At 33.9% G+C, this 16,668-nt stretch overlaps 4 protein-coding genes, 1 non-coding gene and 1 pseudogene across 7 annotated transcripts; all 6 read right to left on the reverse strand.

The window, feature by feature from the left end:
* Positions 1 to 1,847: 1,847 nt before the first annotated feature.
* Positions 1,848 to 2,946, reverse strand: LOC105968288 (uncharacterized protein At4g26485). The gene is made up of 3 exons (XM_012992917.2): positions 2,541 to 2,946; positions 2,242 to 2,440; positions 1,848 to 2,144 (listed from the first exon to the last, which is right to left on the reverse strand). The coding sequence occupies exons 1-3, from the start codon at positions 2,914 to 2,916 to the stop codon at positions 1,865 to 1,867; spliced, it is 855 nt and encodes a 284-aa protein (XP_012848371.2). The 5' UTR covers positions 2,917 to 2,946; the 3' UTR covers positions 1,848 to 1,864.
* Positions 2,947 to 3,698: 752 nt separating this feature from the next.
* On the reverse strand, positions 3,699 to 5,160 carry LOC148766082 (uncharacterized protein At4g26485 pseudogene; annotated as a pseudogene). Its single transcript, XR_016029385.1, has 3 exons — positions 4,512 to 5,160; positions 4,078 to 4,276; positions 3,699 to 3,975 (listed from the first exon to the last, which is right to left on the reverse strand). The product of XR_016029385.1 is annotated as an uncharacterized protein At4g26485 pseudogene (transcript).
* A 547-nt stretch (positions 5,161 to 5,707) lies between these two features.
* On the reverse strand, positions 5,708 to 7,121 carry LOC105968549 (uncharacterized protein At4g26485-like). The gene is made up of 3 exons (XM_012993179.2): positions 6,499 to 7,121; positions 6,186 to 6,384; positions 5,708 to 6,085 (listed from the first exon to the last, which is right to left on the reverse strand). The coding sequence occupies exons 1-3, from the start codon at positions 7,064 to 7,066 to the stop codon at positions 5,818 to 5,820; spliced, it is 1,035 nt and encodes a 344-aa protein (XP_012848633.2). The 5' UTR covers positions 7,067 to 7,121; the 3' UTR covers positions 5,708 to 5,817.
* A 2,446-nt stretch (positions 7,122 to 9,567) lies between these two features.
* On the reverse strand, positions 9,568 to 11,071 carry LOC105968579 (uncharacterized protein At4g26485-like). The gene is made up of 4 exons (XM_088812487.1): positions 10,954 to 11,071; positions 10,444 to 10,642; positions 10,000 to 10,334; positions 9,568 to 9,856 (listed from the first exon to the last, which is right to left on the reverse strand). Exons 1-4 carry the CDS (start codon positions 11,069 to 11,071, stop codon positions 9,735 to 9,737), a joined length of 774 nt encoding a protein of 257 aa, XP_088668613.1. The 3' UTR covers positions 9,568 to 9,734.
* A 1,203-nt stretch (positions 11,072 to 12,274) lies between these two features.
* LOC105968565 (uncharacterized protein At4g26485) lies at positions 12,275 to 14,739 on the reverse strand. Of its 2 annotated transcripts, XM_088811660.1 has the most exons (5): positions 14,559 to 14,736; positions 13,158 to 13,686; positions 12,832 to 13,030; positions 12,694 to 12,755; positions 12,493 to 12,617 (listed from the first exon to the last, which is right to left on the reverse strand). In XM_088811660.1, exons 2-5 carry the CDS (start codon positions 13,657 to 13,659, stop codon positions 12,613 to 12,615), a joined length of 768 nt encoding a protein of 255 aa, XP_088667786.1. In that variant the 5' UTR covers positions 13,660 to 13,686; positions 14,559 to 14,736; the 3' UTR covers positions 12,493 to 12,612. The 2 variants fall into 2 exon arrangements, with proteins under 2 accessions (XP_088667785.1, XP_088667786.1); XM_088811659.1 differs by having other exon boundaries at positions 12,275 to 12,755; positions 14,559 to 14,739.
* Positions 14,740 to 15,364: 625 nt separating this feature from the next.
* Positions 15,365 to 16,170, reverse strand: LOC105968286 (uncharacterized protein At4g26485). Its single transcript, XR_016029280.1, has 2 exons — positions 15,967 to 16,170; positions 15,365 to 15,831 (listed from the first exon to the last, which is right to left on the reverse strand). It is a non-coding gene; the product is annotated as an uncharacterized protein At4g26485 (transcript).
* Between the last annotated feature and the right edge of the window lie 498 nt (positions 16,171 to 16,668).

Raw genomic sequence — 16,668 nt, forward strand, 5'->3', positions numbered from 1 at the left:
GATGCTTAATAAGTGGTTTATTGTATTTTAGGTACAACTTGACGATTTGGAAGTTCCAAGGACGAAACGAGTCAAAAAAGGTCAAAAACGGGCAAAAACGGAAGAAAACAAAATATGCTGAAAATTGGCTGAAAAGTGGTCCGCGCGGCCGTGCCAAATTTAGCCTATTTTTGGCGCGGCCGCGCCAATTGCAGAAGTTGGGCAGAAGGTTTCGACGATTCCCGTGCGGCCGTGTGGGAATTACACTTTTGACAGATGCTTGGAGCGAGAGAACGAAGAATCGAAGACGGAGAATTGACAAATCTTCATCACAATTCTTCTTTTATCTATCTTTTCTTAATCTATGTCTTTTTATATTTTTATTATGTTTTTCGTATAGAACATGAGTAGCTAAGTTTTTAATCTAGGATTTTGTTGGAACCCTATGTGGGGATGGTGAACCCGTATTCTTGAGATTATGCAATTATGGTTTTATGATTATTTCTTCTACTTGTTATGATTGTTAGTGCATGAACTTGATCAATTTATGTGCTTTATCTGTGATTATTGTGATTGACTCGACATAGCTATTTTGATAATTAGACGGTAAGTAGAAGAACCTTCGAGTAGTTTTCACCGGATGAGTGTGTCAATTGCATGTGGTGTCGTATACATACAGATATCACCTTAGGTAGCCATTTACGAGACTTGTTAGTTAATGCTTTATTCATAATTTGTTTGCATAGACATATAGTGAACCGTTTATGAATAATAGACTCATAATACACGCAACAGCAGGTTATGAGTAAATTAGTGTCTCAGATTAATAATCATGAATCATATATTTCATAATTGAGGGGTTTTGGGGGTGCAATTCTTGCATAATGGGAAGATAAAATCTTAGGTCCGTTTTTATTGATATTTTCTCGTGTTTATTTGCTTTCATAATTAGTTTAATTATTTTGTTGATTAAATTTGACAACTTTGCGTAGGCTGGTTAAAAATCATAATTGTTAGAATTTGGTACTTAGAATTAGATAATTTGAGTATTCCATGTGTGATTGACATCCAATTCTCACGAGTCCACTTTTACTATTTATTTACGATACGTGTACTTGCGTGAGGTATTTAGTCCAACAGTGATCAGCAAGACTTGATGAGTATATGGTCACTCAAAATATAATTTTCTTTGCTTTTGTGTTAGTACTTAGTTGTCACAGTCCCCACTAATCAGGACTAGTAATAGTTAAAGTAGACCAGACAATTATAACTCCGTACAAATTACTTTAGTTATATTAATATTCATGACCAATTTGTAGTTATTAAATCTAACCCCACAACAAGTGACTACTATATTTATATTTGGTAATTATTATCAATTAATAAAAAGATTAAGACTAATTAAAGATCACATCAATGACGATTGACGATTGACGATTGAGAATATAACTATACATTCATACAACAGTCCACATTTCATCATTTTAATTAATAATACTGGAAAAATCGATGACTAATTAATAGATGACATTGGTTTACACAAAAGTATGTTCAATAACCAAAACGATTCGTACGCATTAAACATATTACATATATACACAATACCAACTTAACACTCGATTAAAATTCAAGTGCCGAAAACATGATGAGTTAAAAAAAACATGAACTAAATAACTTAATAATAATAATAATAATAATAATAATAATAATAATAATAATAATAATAATAATAATAATAATAATAATAATAATAATAATAATAATAATAATAATAATAATAATAATAATAATAATAATAATAATAATAATAATAATAATAATACAAGATCGATCCATCCATGCAATACATGCATATATTTTCATCGATCATTCATCTGAAATTCTTTTAGTTCCAATTATATCCGAGTCGAAATTTGTATGTCTTGCTAGGGTAGCAATTGAAGTTATTGTCGCCACCGAATCCACACTTGGTGTTGTACCCTGGATAATCAAAACCGTTAAAATCGACAGCGTCGATCAGCCTAAGCCCGTGCGACAAAGCAAGCGATTCGAGTTTCCATTCCTTGTGGAAACCATTGGTTTTATGTGATATATGAATCTCACCACCTTCGCTTATTATCTCTCTTGCACTCTTCATAAACTCGCTCACTAGTTTCCTGTGACGCCTGCGAACGTGCGTGTATATATCAATATATATATATATATATATATATACTTAAACAAAATTCAAAATAGTTAGAGATGATTAATATATATACTGACAGCAGCTGGGCATCACGTGACAATTCCTTGAAAAATCCAGCGAAGGGGAAGTTGAACACGATGCGGTCGAATTTCATTCTTCCAATTATCGGATGGTTCGCTATTTCGGTTGCGTCGATCTCATGCATCACCTTGCACTCCCTAATCTTCAGTTCCATTAGGTTTGATGATGCACTTCTATAATTCCTCATCAGAAAATCTGCATGCATGCATGTACGTAGTACGTAGAACAATATATATATAACATATAGATTAATTAATTAATTAAACAACAAATATGCAAATTAATAAAAATGTACTTTGAGAATCAAGGGAAGTGGCGATCATGTTGGAAGCAGAGCCAAAAGCCACCGCCAAACAGGCTGAGAACGAAAAATCTCCGTCTCCGACGAGAAGTATCCGGTGGCTGCTACTGTAATGCTTAATCCATCTCACGGTTAACTTCGGCGGCTCTTTCACAGCCGGTCTCAAAGAAGAAGATGAACTACTTTTCCCGCCATTTTCACTCACAACCGGACGAGTTTTTGTGTAACTGAATTCATCATAATCTGAGTAACGGTAATATTCGCAGTTACCTGCATAGCGGGCATTATTACGATCACGCGCCGAGTTATTTTCCTCTGCGTCTGTTCCACCATTGCCCAGATTTTGAAGAACACTCTGTAAGATTCCCATTTTTCCTCCGCGCGTGTGAAATAATATGATTACTAGTGAGAAAGAGATGATCGGTCGTTAGTTTATATATATAAGAATGCATGCATAAATGAAACACGCGCTTTAAAATGGTGATTACAATTAATCATGTAGTTAATATCATCACCTTGAAATTTGTTTTCTTGTATTCCCAAACAGATAATAATAACATTAGAAGACAAACGACGATCAAACTACCCTCTGTCTGTTGATCTCCCCCAATCCACCATATATTAATTAATATTATATGCTGCTTATAAAAAATTCTAAACCTTTTTTTTTTTTACATGTCGAAAAAGAAAACCTAATTTTTTTTTTATAATTTAATTCATTTCTACTGCGACACGTGTAATCTCCTATTTTGATTAATTTAGTCTTCACAAACTATGACATGCAACTGTGTATACAGTTTCTTCAAGATCATTGATTTTTAATTATATATAAAAAAAAAAAGATCATTGATTTTTTTGTTTTTTTTTTTTTCTAAAATTCAAGCATTGATCAGCATACATGTGAAGTATATTATATCATACATGTTGATTGATTTAATTTCCAAAAAAAAAGAGATTAATCTGATTGAAATTGCTCCATCTGTCATGAATCAAAATTATTTTGTTATTAGTAGATATGGTACAAAACTTGACTGCGTTTGCCATAGTAACTAAAATACTTTATTTAATTTATCAAAAAATTATACACATGCGAGCATTTAGGCAGACAACTATCAACTTAAGACCATGTAGCATCTAATTTTCCAATATCTTTCAATTCAATATCTTGAGTCCAAATTTATAGGTATTGCTAGGGTAGCAGTAGAAATTATCGTCACCTCCGAACCCATACTTGGTGTTGTACCCCGGATAATCATCTCGATCAAACTTGACAGCTTCAATGAGCCTAAGTCCATGCGAAGAAGCGATCGACACAAGCTTCCATTCTTCATGGAAACCGTTGGTCTTGTGAGATATGTGAATCTCACCATCTTCATTAATCATTTCTTTTGCGTTCTTCAGAAACAGGCTCGCAAGCGTCCTGTGACGTCTGCAAATAAACATACGAATATATATATATGTGAACGATAATAATTAAGAATTTAATTAAGATGCAAACAATAATATATAGGAGTGAGTGATGTGAGCTGACTGAAGTTGAGATTCTCGAGACAAATGCTTGAAAAGTCCGGCGTAGGGGAAGTTGTAAACAATACGATCAAAGTTAAGGTGACCTAGCGAACGATGATTCGCCATTTCAGTGGCATCAACGCCATGAATGACCTTGCAACCCCTGCTCCTTAGTTCCTCAATATTCGATTTAGCATTCCCATAATTTTCCTCCAAGAAATCTAATCACAAAAAAATGTGGAAATTCTATCAATTTTGCAAAATATTAAATTATCGAGCTAATAATTTAGTACGTTTTTAGATTTGACCCGAAGAAATTATTATTTAGGCGATGTTATTAATTTACGCGGTTTTACTGTGTATACTGTATAAATGATGTTGCCAATTAAATAACTGATTAATTATATACTATGTAATTAAATAAATAAAAAATTTGAAGGGAGTAGAGGTTGGTACTTTTAGAATCGAGAGAAGTTGCAATCATGTTGGAAGCACAGCCAAAAGCCACCGCCAAAGAAGCGGAGAAGGAAAAATCACCGTCACCCACCACCAGTATCTGGTGGCGGCTGCTGTAGTGCTTAATCCACCTCTCTTCATCCACCACCACCACCACAGTCTTCTTCACCATAACCACCTCCTCTTCTTCTCCACCTTTCACTTGTGACGATGACGTCATCAACTCAGTGCTCTCATCTTCCAAAGGCACAGCATTCTGCACATGACCCGCGGAGATTTCGTTTTCGGCGGCGGTGGCTGCAGGGCTGTTTCCCGGCGCCGGCGATTGTTGAGAAGATTCAACAATAATGATCTTTTCACAGTGAGATTCTTGATCATCTGTGCTGAAATGAGATGAACCGTTGCTAGTGGTGATAATCGGTGCTGGGTTTTGAATAGGGAGAATAGGGTTTGGTGGTTTTGATCTTGGCCTGGGAAGAGAGAAGACGAAGCGGAGTTTCTGCACTAACCCTAATACAGTTCCATAGATAAAACTGTGAAAGGTGGATCTTTTCTCACTCATGTAATGAAGTAGGGTTTGATCACTTTCTTCGGCGTGTGATTTACTACCAAAGAATCTGCTGCTTATAGTAGTGTGGAGATTTCCCATTTTTTCTTGACCTTCATGAGAATGATGCATCGAAGCATGCATATATATGCTACTTAATGGGGATTAAATTCAAGATTAGAGTTAATTGATTTAATCCTTTGAGTAGATGAAGAGACAAATGGAGGATGACTGTTGGATTAACCCCTTGTTATATTCTAGTTCCCTCTGTCAAAGGGGACAAACGAATGAATGCACAGAAAGAAAGAAAGAAAGAAAAAAGATATTAATGTTTACACAGTTGGTGTTCTTCATTTCTAAGAAATTACATAAAAAAAATTATTTATTATGAAAGATGTTTTCTTTGGTTGCATAATGGATACTACGTACACTGGCCTGATGATTTTAATCAAATTACGGTTCAAATCAGATGTATACTGTCTTTTAAATTGGACTTGCAGCAATTGAATCTTAATTTAATTTTAACTAAGACACCATACTGATGTGTTCTATTAATACATTGTCAAGATGAGTTTATATTATCATATTATAATTTAATTTTTTTTTTTTGAAACGTATATATATGCTGCATATGAAAGAGAGTGGATAATTCAGATACTATGATAGATTACCCCAAAACACAAGTTGCCAACAATTACAAAAAAAAATACAGAATTGAACAACAACAATACTAATAATAAGAGATCAGCACGTCACGATTCACTGACGGGCAAATTTGTAGGTCTTGCTCGGGTAGCAATTGAAATTACCATCACCCCCAAATCCATACTTGGTGTCGTAACCCGGATAATCAAGTCGATCAAAATCCACAGTCTCTACAAGACGCAGCCTGTGCAACCACCCGAACACTTCGAGATTCCATTCCTCGAAGTAATCGGTCGTCTTGTTACGTATGTGGATCTCACCATTCTCACCCATCATCTCTACCGCATTCTGCATAAACTTGCTCACAAGTCCCTTGTGACGTCTGCAATTGTATATACATCAAAGAACAAATTAAATACACAATTGCAACTAATTAGTAGTTATTAATCTGAAGAACGCAACGTGTTCGGTTAAGAACTAACATCAGCTGAGAATCCCGGGGCAAGTCGTCGAAAAATCCAGCGAACGGAAAGTTGAATACAATTCGATCGAATTTCATTTTCCCGAGAATCGAATGGCTCGCCATTTCAGTTGCATCGATGTCGTGCATCACCTTGCATTTCCTAGCCTTCAATTCCATTAGGTTTGGTAGTGCACTTGCATAATTCAACAACAAAAATCCTGTCAAAATACAACAAACACCTTTGAGTGTGTGTATCGATCATATACATACAAAAAATCGAACCATAACACACACACACACACACACACACACACACAGTCACAGTCACATACGTTGAGAATCAAGGGATGTGGCAATCATATTCGACGCACAACCGAAGGCTTTTGCCAAACAAGTGGAGAACGAAAAATCACCGTCGCCGACGACCAGAATCCGGTGGCCGCTACTGTAATGCTTAATCCGACGATAGTTTCCGATCAATTCTCGCCGGCCGGGAACAGCAATTTCAGCCGAGGCAAGCATTTCCGATGCGCGGTCAAGCGAGAGATCTAAACAGCTGGTGAGATACGACACGTCATCATCGCGGCGGATCAACCGCCTAGGCATCGATTGATCTCCTTCTACTCTCCGTCTTTTGACTCCCGAAGATCGGATCTTTTCCCGACCGGAAACACGTTCTGCTTCAGCATCATCGAGAAATTTCTTCAACCTGTCGTTAACACTCCGGCGAGTGCCCTCCGAGGTTATGCCGAAGTAGCTGTAATCGTAATTGTAAGCGAAAGGGGCTGTGTTCTGAGAAGAAACTGTATTGTATCCCAATTGTGGCGATAATGGATAGTGTGGCCTCTCATTATTTACATGGTCGTTGCTGAAATGTTGGATGAAACCAGAGTACTCCATTCTTCGCTTTTTTTTTTTTTTTTTGTTTCAAATTCAAATTAAATTATTAATTAATTTGGGGGTGAGGGAGAATTAATTGAGAAAGGGTTGTTTATATAAGAACACCCTAGTGAACTGAAGAACACTTTCAGTTTAGGGCATTATAACATTAGGTTGCCCTTTCGATGGACCAAAAGTCCAATAATACAAATCACTGTAAATATCTTTTCAGAAGTTATTCAAATTATCAAAAAACACCTTATGTTTGGATAATTATAATTCTCTCAATTATGAATTTTCTTACGCGTCCACCCCTATTATTGTCAAATTTAGTGGAATATTCTTCAATTTGTACTCGTATTACCTCGCTCGAGTCCCACATTGTCACAAGATCATCATAAGATGTGTTTCTTGGCTTGTAAATATCAGAAACTGTGTTTTTGAACAAAATGAGAACAAACTATAAAACATTTCACATAATCTTAGAAGATTATATGTTGAATTTGACACTATAATAGTAGACGTGTAAGAAGATTCACAGTTAGACTCGATTGTTGTAATTAGCCAAATAGAAGGGGTATTTTTGTAATTTACCCTAATTTTTTTCAATTCTATGATTATCATCATTGATTTCTACTGCACTCGGATTGCCTTGGTAAACAAAAAAGAAAGAATAAATCTTCACGCAATATATTTTAAAACCATTTTTAAGTAGTAGTGAGTAGCTAGTAGAGCCAGCTGCAGGTTGATAACAGTGTAAAATTGATGATCGACGTGACCCAAGACTTGATCATTATCTTTGCTTTTATAATTCTTCGAATTAACTCACACAAATCTACTAGGCGTTCCAAAAATATATATATATATATATATATATATATATATATATATATATATATATATATATATATATATATATATATATATATATATAGGGGCAATTTTTTTTTTGGGGTTGTTTTGTGTTGGAGTTTTTAAAATGGGGTTATTTTTGAAGTAGTAATTAAATTGGTGTTGGCCGCCACCGGGAACGGCGGCATCGGACGGAGACGCCACCGCCGGTGGCGGCACCGGGAGGAGACGCCGCCACCAGTGGCGTCTTCTACTTTTTAAATTATTATTTTAATATTTTAATATTTTAATATTTTTTAATATTTTATTATTTTAATATTTTAATATTTTTTAATATTTTATTATTTTAATATTTTCTTATTTTTTAATATTTTTATTATTTTTTAATATTTTCTGATTTTTAATTTTTTTTTTACAAATAAAACAATTCTAACTACATTTTATTAAATTTATTACATTTTATCAATTAGATTTATTACATTTTATCAATTAGTGTTAAATTAATCAGTGCATATATTTATCTAATCAACACAAAAAAATATGTAGACAAAAACAAAAGGAGTTTCTAGAAAATAAAAGAGTTATATAAAATAAATAGGTCCAATAAAAGACTAGACGGGCACCTGCATGTGGCACTGGTTTACATAGGCACTGACTTCATAGTGCCAATTTTATTTTCTTGTACTCATTTTGTTTTTTACTCATTTTGGACCTATTTATTTTATATAACTCTTTTATTTTCTAGAAACTCCTTTTGTTTTTGTCTACATATTTTTTTGTGTTGATTAGATAAATATATGCACCGATTAATTTAACACTAATTGATAAAATGTAATAAATCTAATTGATAAAATGTAATAAATTTAATAAAATGTAGTTAGAATTGTTTTATTTGTAAAAAAAAATTAAAAATCAGAAAATATTAAAATATTAAAAAATAATAAAAATATTATAAAATAAGAAAATATTAAAATAATAAAATATTAAAATATATTAAAATATTAAAATATTAAAATATTAAATTATTAAAATAATAATTTAAAAAGTAGAAGACGCCACTGGTGGCGGCGTCTCCTCCCGGTGCCGCCACCGGCGGTGGCGTCTCCGTCCGATGCCGCCGTTCCCAGTGGCGGCCAACACCAATTTAATTACTACTTCAAAAATAACCCCATTTTAAAAACTCCAAAACAAAACAACCCCAAAAAAAAAATTGCCCCTATATATATATATATATATATATATATTTCTTCTAATCTTTCTTATTTCATTTTCTTTAATTCCTAATTAATGTGTTTTAAATAATAGTAGAGCAGACCCATCAATCAATCTATCTTCTCTTGCAAAAGCCTTTTTATTCAGTCTTTTCATATTTCGGAGTAAAAATCATTACAACATGCACGGTGAAAAAATTCGCCTCTTCTGTCGATCTCTTCTTTTATTTACTGCTGCTGTGTGATTGATGATTTATTTATTTTTATTTATCTATATATGCAATATTAATTTTGAGTTTTAATTTATAACTAATCATATTATATTGATTAAGAGCAATTATAATATTTTAGTTAACTTGTTAAGTGTTGATCATAATAACTAAAGAGAGAATAAGACATTACAATAATTTACACGTGCATATTAACTCGAATGCATTTTTCACATGCAAGCTAGAAATTATAAATAAACAAAGTTAAATTAAAATACATACAATTATCTTCACGTAGATCACTTCCAAGTTCAATCTATCGTACAAAACGCAGGATACTATACTAATACACCCCAACTCAAAATAGCAATATATACACGACACATTTACCATCATCGATCCATCGCATTAATTTTCTCATGCGCGCGAACGCTTGCTGATCGAAGCGCTAACGTGCCCGGTGCAGAAGTTGCATCCTATTGCCCTTTTACCGCACTTCTTTTCGATTTCCTCGGTACTTTTTGCTCGTCCCATGGTACCTAATAAAATGCAAATGAAAACGAATAAAATCCTATAAATACAAAATACGAAGAAAAACCCTAACAAAAAGCTCTGAAACATCGAACAACAACTCAACAAAAGGGCGTATTGGGTGTACTTTTATATATAATTCGAACGGTACCTGGATGAATAGGGGGGGCGTGGAGTTTTCGAGACTCCATTTTCAGGAATATTGCGGTTACAGGGCGGAGTGTGAATATAAAGGTTCTGCAATCGCCCAGTGGAAACGGCTTGTCACATCTGGAACCCGATCCTCGTTTATTTTTGTAGCCTGGGTAGTGTTCGATCTTGAAATCATGTAGCCCAACAAGGACTAATTGGCACTCTAATGCTATATCTGCGACTCCCCAACTGTGATATGGAGCAGTGAATTTGTGGTTGATATGAACTTCGCCATCAGGCGACAGCATGCTTCTCGCGTTCCACAAGAATCCGCGGACGAGATTCCTATGCATCCTGCACACGGAAATTATATTCAAGTTTTACGCATATATGTTTTTACCTTTGTGCATGACAATTGACAACAAACAAGAATATATATGTATATATAGAGAAGCTTAATTACATAATAACATCGGGATTGGTTTCACGGCCGTGAAACCCTGCATGCGGAAAGTTATAAATAATCCGGTGAAATTTCTTGCGGTGGAGACGAGGATGAAACTTCATCGTGGTTGCATCAACTCCATGTAAAAGGGATGCCCCTAGGTATTCCAGATCTCCCAAATTCACTTTCACATCCTTGTATTTCATCACCAACTCATCTGCATCATCAGATTCATTCAGTTAAACGAATTAATATATATAATTCTGATAACTACGTTCAACGTAAACGAAAACACGGGAATATTAATATTTACGCATCGATCATCAAATTATCATCACAATCGTATATATTTCGCTAACATATACATAAGAAAAAGGAATACTTAATTAGTACTGATCAAAGGCCAAAGGAATCTGAATTATATATCTTGCAAAACTATTATGGGAATTCTTTTCGCTTCGCCAAAATATATGAATTGAATTATTAATTAAGGGTTGAGAGAAGTGGCAAAAATGTTGGCGGCGGAACCAAAAGCCAAAGACAAACACCATGAAAAGGAGAAATCTCCTTCGCCAACTAAAAGTATAGTGTGGCGAGATGAATAGTGCTTTATCCACTTCTCTTCTCTCATTCCTTCCATCAACATCGATTGTTTGATCTTTGGAGGTTTTAGCTTATAAGTAGGGAAGTTTTGTTTTGGTACTACTCTGTACGCCACTGCTTATAGTGTGTGCTTTACATGCTTGTACTTTCGTTCCTGTTTTCATTTCTTTTGGGCTTTTCATAATATGATTTGTGTATTTTTCAGTTCTAGAAGGCGAAGAGTTCTTTTTTAGGAGAATATTAAAAGATTTACGAAAATAATAAATTGGTCTCCACCCCTAAACGCCATGATACCTGTTTTAATACGTTCTCAACTTTTTGAATTACAAGCGAAAGGAAGAAAAATTAAATATATGATAATTAGAGTGTTTTAAATAAATTTGCATCGGATCTGTATAAAAGAGAGAGGAGAAAGAATATACTATTTGAACGGATTAGAATTTTGTTAACGGATTTGCAAATTTGATTGGTTAAGAAGGTCATTAGAGAATAAAAGCCGGAAAATAGGAAATGAAAAATATGAATAATTAATATTAAAAAAAATTACAAATATATACTGGTTGTCCTAGCGTTTCTTACTTTTATATATAAGATTTGAAGGCTAAGTTACAACCATCCCTGAAGTATGGTTAAATTATAAAAAAAAAGAAAAAAAAAAACTCTAATGTTTGGATAATATTATTTACCCTCTCAACTATAAATTTTCTTACATATCCATCCTTATGGTGTCAAATTCAACATAATCAGTGAATGTTCTCTAGTTGTACCTGTTTTGTGTAAGAATACAGTTTCTAATGCACCACAACCTGATATATACAAGTCAAAAAACACATCTTATAATCATCTTGCTTCAAAATGTGGAGTTTAAATGAGATAAAACTGGTACAAATTAAGATATTCCATATAATGTATAAGATTTTATTAAATTTGAAACAAGGGTAGACGTGTAAGAAGATTTATAGTTGAGCGGTGGTATTGACGAGTATATCCCTGTTATCAACTAACATATATTGACGCGTATACCCCTACTGTCATATTAAAAAATATTTTAAAATGAATATCCACTCCCGATCAAATCATTTTGGTTAATTTAAGCCTTAAACACTATGATTTAAAAAATAACTCGGGTTTTTTTTTTTTTTTAAATTCAATCATATTTCAGGAATTATTTTATAAAATATTCTAGTATACATCAGTATATAATGGAATGAATAAATTTCACTAGTCATGCACTCAGTTGTATCTCTATACACAATATATATGATGCACACCATTAATAAATAGAGTTGAGAATTAAGATACCATACATAGACGATACGTCGCCGTTTTGACTTGGGTAGGAACGATAAATTGCCCCCGAAAATCCACATACATAAGTTCGAAACGAGCAGAGCATAATTTATACTTACATCGAAAATAAAATGCGTAAAAACCATAATTAGTACGACCGGACATTAGTCGTCACAAGTCCAAATTTGTAGGTTCGGCTCGGGTTGCAGTTGAAGTAGTTGTCGCCCCCAAACCCGCGCTTGGTGTGGTACCCCGGGTAGTCACCAAGATTAAATTTGACCGCCTCAATCAGCCTCAGCCTGTGTAAAGAAGCAATTGATTCGAGATCCCAATCAATGTGGAAAGCATTTGTCTTGTGGGATATGTGAATCTCACCATCTTCACTTATCATCTCTCTCGCGTTCCTCATAAACTGGTTCACTAGTCCCTTGTGCCGACTGCATTATTAATGGAAATCGAAAGATTTATATATATATGCGCGCAGAGATAACATAAATGTAGGGTAAGGCTTACAAAAGTTGATATTTTATCGAGTAACTCTTGTAAAATCCGGCAAAAGGAAAGTTGAAAACGATCCGGTCGTATTTAAGGTCCTTGAACGGTTTTATAGACGCCATAACAGTAGCATCGATCTCATGCATGACCTGGCATCCCCTGCTCTTTAACTTGTCAATGTTGGATGCAGCATATCCGTAATTGCTCTTCAAGAACTCTGGTCGACGACGACGACAAAGTTAGCTAGATCAAGTTCTGATATATGCATGCATGCATGGTAATTTTTTTAATATTACATATCCAAGAAAAAAGGTTTAAGAAAAACATGGTTGGTAGGTAGGTACCTAAAGAATCAAGAGAAGTTGCAGTCATGTTGGAAGCTGTGCGAAAGGCCACCGCCAAAGAAGCGGAGAAGGAGAAATCTCCGTCACCAACCACCAGTATGCGGTGGCGGCTGCTGTAGTGCTTAATCCACCTCACATCATCCACCGCGGCCGCCACCACCACCACCCTAGTACTACTAGTACTACTACTCTTTACAATATTATTATTGATGGTGGCCTCCTTTTTCTCTTTCGGTTTTTCAACCACGATTTTCTTCTTGCTCTCGTCTTCTGCAAAAGGAAAGGCCGCCTTCTGCGTCATATATTTTGAGGTGGTGCTTTTTGGCAGCCATTGTCGAGAAGTCGCATCATAGTACCGCCATTGTGTCCGATTATCTAATGTTGTAACGATATCAAAAAAATGATTTGGCTGGTGAACAAGAAATTGGCTTCTTCCGCTTTCTACATCCTCTGTTTGAGTTTTAGAGCACAAGAATCTGATTATGCTGTAGATAATTCCCATTTTCCTCTTGATCTTAATTATTCAGAGCTGCACATGAAGACAAATAAATTCATCATATGAAATCCTTTCGATTTTCGACCTTAATTTTCTACTTTTCAGCTACTTTTCTCTAACTATTTCGTAAATAAATCTTATATTTCGTAGCAAATTGGATAGCAGATAGTTGCGGAATCCAAATTCACTACCAATAGACGATTATTTTTTTCTTCTTCTAATCAATAGCATTCACCAATTTAAATCTTTAATCCATGAGCACAAGGGTAAATGAAGGTATCCTATCTGATACAATCTTTTCTTAAAACCAGAGAAATTTAATTTTTAAAATTTAATAGTATTGGTCATATTTGTGTTATATATTAATAATAATAAATAAATAAAACCCACCAAACTAACTGAACATTTTTTTTCCTATTACAGTTAGTTCTTTCAATTTAATTAAAGTATTATATTGTTTTATGCCCACATTTGTGTCAAACAATATCATTATTTACACTTGCATATATAAACTCGTTTTGATGGTATTTTATTATATATTTTTAATATATATTATATATCCATGATAAATATTATTTTAATTTAATAAATGGATTAGAAAAGTCTGGTACGCTGTGACAATGTAGTAAATACATTATTATACATGCACTCGTTTCAGTGAAGAAATACGAGAGGAAAAGAAACAGGGTCGACTGAAATTTTGTTTAATTTGTTATATTTTTATCTGAATTTATTTTTCATGATCATCTTTAATTACAGTGCGATTTTACTGCAATTAATTCATTCAAGCAGTATAATATATAATATATAATATAGTTTTATGTTTCGACTTTCGAAAGCAATAAGCAATTGATCGATATATGAAGATCCTATAAAATAAATAAAACTTTATTTGAAGCAATTACCAATGATTGGCGATCAGCGCTAAATAACAATCAACGTCTACAAGCGGTGGATCATCGGCCGCCACTTGATCGTCGGAGATCTGGCTGGCGGAAGAGAATATCTGGATTTTATTTACAATAGTTTATGATTTATTGAGCAAAAGACTTTATTTATTATTTACAAAGACTTGATGAGTAATGAGTGACACAAATTAAAAAAAAAAAAAATCATTTTATTTGCTTTAGTGTTAGTTGCCACAGTTCCCCTTCAGGATTACAAAATAGTTAATTAGTAGACCGACGATCATCCCTCCGTACAAATATTAAGTTAATTAATTCATTAATCCACCAAGTTGTTAATTATAATTAATTATTATTAGTGAAAAATAAAAAGAATAAAGACCACATCAAGGACGACTGACAATAGTAATATACTGCACTTTATATAGATAGCTTTTTAAGTAGTGGAAGAGGCAAATGACAAATAGTGAACAGTGAGCTTGCTTAAAGAGTAAGGCTATTATATTATGTTCAATGGGTAAATTATGTTCATTTCTTACGTTAGGTTAAATATCTAGCTTGGTTAATTCCAATCACATCATCAATTATATTATTGTTTTATGAAAAAAAATTCCTTAATCACTTGCTAAATATGACACTATAAATGAAGGACGTGTAAAATGATACATATATAGTTAAGAGTTAATTATAAATCCAAACACAAGGGGTATTTTTGTAATTTGACATTATCTCGGAAGGTAGCGGCTAATGTTCAATACATAAAAACCGACTTGCACACAAACAAACATTTTTTTGTTCTTTTTTTTATCAGAACACTAAAACAACATGAGTTGCCAAAAAAAAAACACAGAATTGAACTGCCACAATAAAAATAATAATAATAAGAGAGCGAAAGTTCTAAGAAAGCCGGGCAAATTTGTAAGTGTTGCTGGGAGAGGAATTGAAATTGCCATCGCCCCCAAATCCATACTTGGTGTTGTAACCTGGATAATCAACAGTGTTAAAATCCACAGCCTCGACAAGCTTTAGCCCGTTGCTATTCGCAAGCGATTCGAGATTCCATTGCTCGAAGAAACCGTTGGTCTTGTGCGATACATGAATCTCGCCACTCTCACTTATCATCTCTTTATAATGCGGTCGAATTTCATCATTCCCAGGATCGAATGGCTCGCCATTTCGGTTGCATCGATCTCATGCATCACACTGCAGCAATTCATATTCTTCAATTCCGTTAGGTTGGATAATGCACTTGCGTAATTCAAGGTCAAAAAACCTGTGAAATTAAAATGCAAGAAAAACTCAAATATCCTATCAATATATATATATACAGTAGAACGACGATAAATATAATATATATAAATATAAATATATATACAACAATAAACGGAAAAAAGGAAAACATAAATACGTTGAGAATCTAGAGATGTAGCAGTCATATTCGACGCGTCACAGCCAAAATCTTTGGCAAAACAAGCCGAAAACGAAAAGTCACCGTCGCCAACGATCAGAATCTGGTGGCTGCTACTGTAATTCTTAATCAACCCCATCTTTTCTCGCTCGCCGCCGGAAACAGAATGCCGCTAACCAGATGTTGTCGAACGATGATTCTCCTTCTTCTCTCGTTCTTGAAGGGTGCATGGTTTATATAAGAATGATGAGGGGTTGATTAAACTGCCTTCAGCCGACCCTCTGATCTTCCCCGGCCCCTCCCCATATTCTTTATGTATGATGTATCTAATAAATTCTATGCTTAAATATATTTTCCACCCCTAAAGTATAGCCTATATATGTAATACTTTTTACTTTTACCCCTAAAAGTATTATTTGTAACACTTACCCCTTAAACATCTATTTGTATCTTAAATTTTATAATATAATGATAGTTTTTAACACCCTTGATATATCTCTACTTTTATTGAATGGGTTAATTGAAAAATAATTTCAAATAATTTATATATAAAAAAATCAATTGAAAATTCAGTGCAATAGGTTTTTTTTTTTAATCTTTCTTTGCAGGGATAAATATTAAATAACATCACAATCCAAATATCATTGGATCATATAAAATTGAAAATTAACTAAAGTTTTAGATTTATTAACAATCCAATTG

Source organism: Erythranthe guttata, chromosome 13 (assembly GCF_056151865.1).
Source record: "Erythranthe guttata isolate IM_541 chromosome 13, IM_541, whole genome shotgun sequence".
In the NCBI taxonomy this organism is placed as follows: domain Eukaryota; kingdom Viridiplantae; phylum Streptophyta; class Magnoliopsida; order Lamiales; family Phrymaceae; genus Erythranthe; species Erythranthe guttata.

Coding starts and splice junctions, on each gene's coding strand:
- LOC105968549 (XM_012993179.2), bottom strand. CDS start 7,066: ATGGAGTACTCTGGTTTCATCCAACATTTCAGCAACGACCATGTAAAT. Junction 6,385..6,498: donor CACATCCCTTGATTCTCAAC/GTATGTGACTGT, acceptor GTATTTTGACAG/GATTTTTGTTGTTGAATTAT. Junction 6,086..6,185: donor CCCCGGGATTCTCAGCTGAT/GTTAGTTCTTAA, acceptor ATACAATTGCAG/ACGTCACAAGGGACTTGTGA.
- LOC105968565 (XM_088811659.1), bottom strand. CDS start 13,659: ATGGGAATTATCTACAGCATAATCAGATTCTTGTGCTCTAAAACTCAA. Junction 13,031..13,157: donor AACTTCTCTTGATTCTTTAG/GTACCTACCTAC, acceptor GTCGTCGACCAG/AGTTCTTGAAGAGCAATTAC. Junction 12,756..12,831: donor TCGATAAAATATCAACTTTT/GTAAGCCTTACC, acceptor TTAATAATGCAG/TCGGCACAAGGGACTAGTGA.
- LOC105968288 (XM_012992917.2), bottom strand. CDS start 2,916: ATGGGAATCTTACAGAGTGTTCTTCAAAATCTGGGCAATGGTGGAACA. Junction 2,441..2,540: donor CACTTCCCTTGATTCTCAAA/GTACATTTTTAT, acceptor GCATGCATGCAG/ATTTTCTGATGAGGAATTAT. Junction 2,145..2,241: donor TCACGTGATGCCCAGCTGCT/GTCAGTATATAT, acceptor GCACGTTCGCAG/GCGTCACAGGAAACTAGTGA.
- LOC105968579 (XM_088812487.1), bottom strand. CDS start 11,071: ATGTTGATGGAAGGAATGAGAGAAGAGAAGTGGATAAAGCACTATTCA. Junction 10,335..10,443: donor ACCAATCCCGATGTTATTAT/GTAATTAAGCTT, acceptor TTCCGTGTGCAG/GATGCATAGGAATCTCGTCC. Junction 9,857..9,999: donor CGCCCCCCCTATTCATCCAG/GTACCGTTCGAA, acceptor GCATTTTATTAG/GTACCATGGGACGAGCAAAA.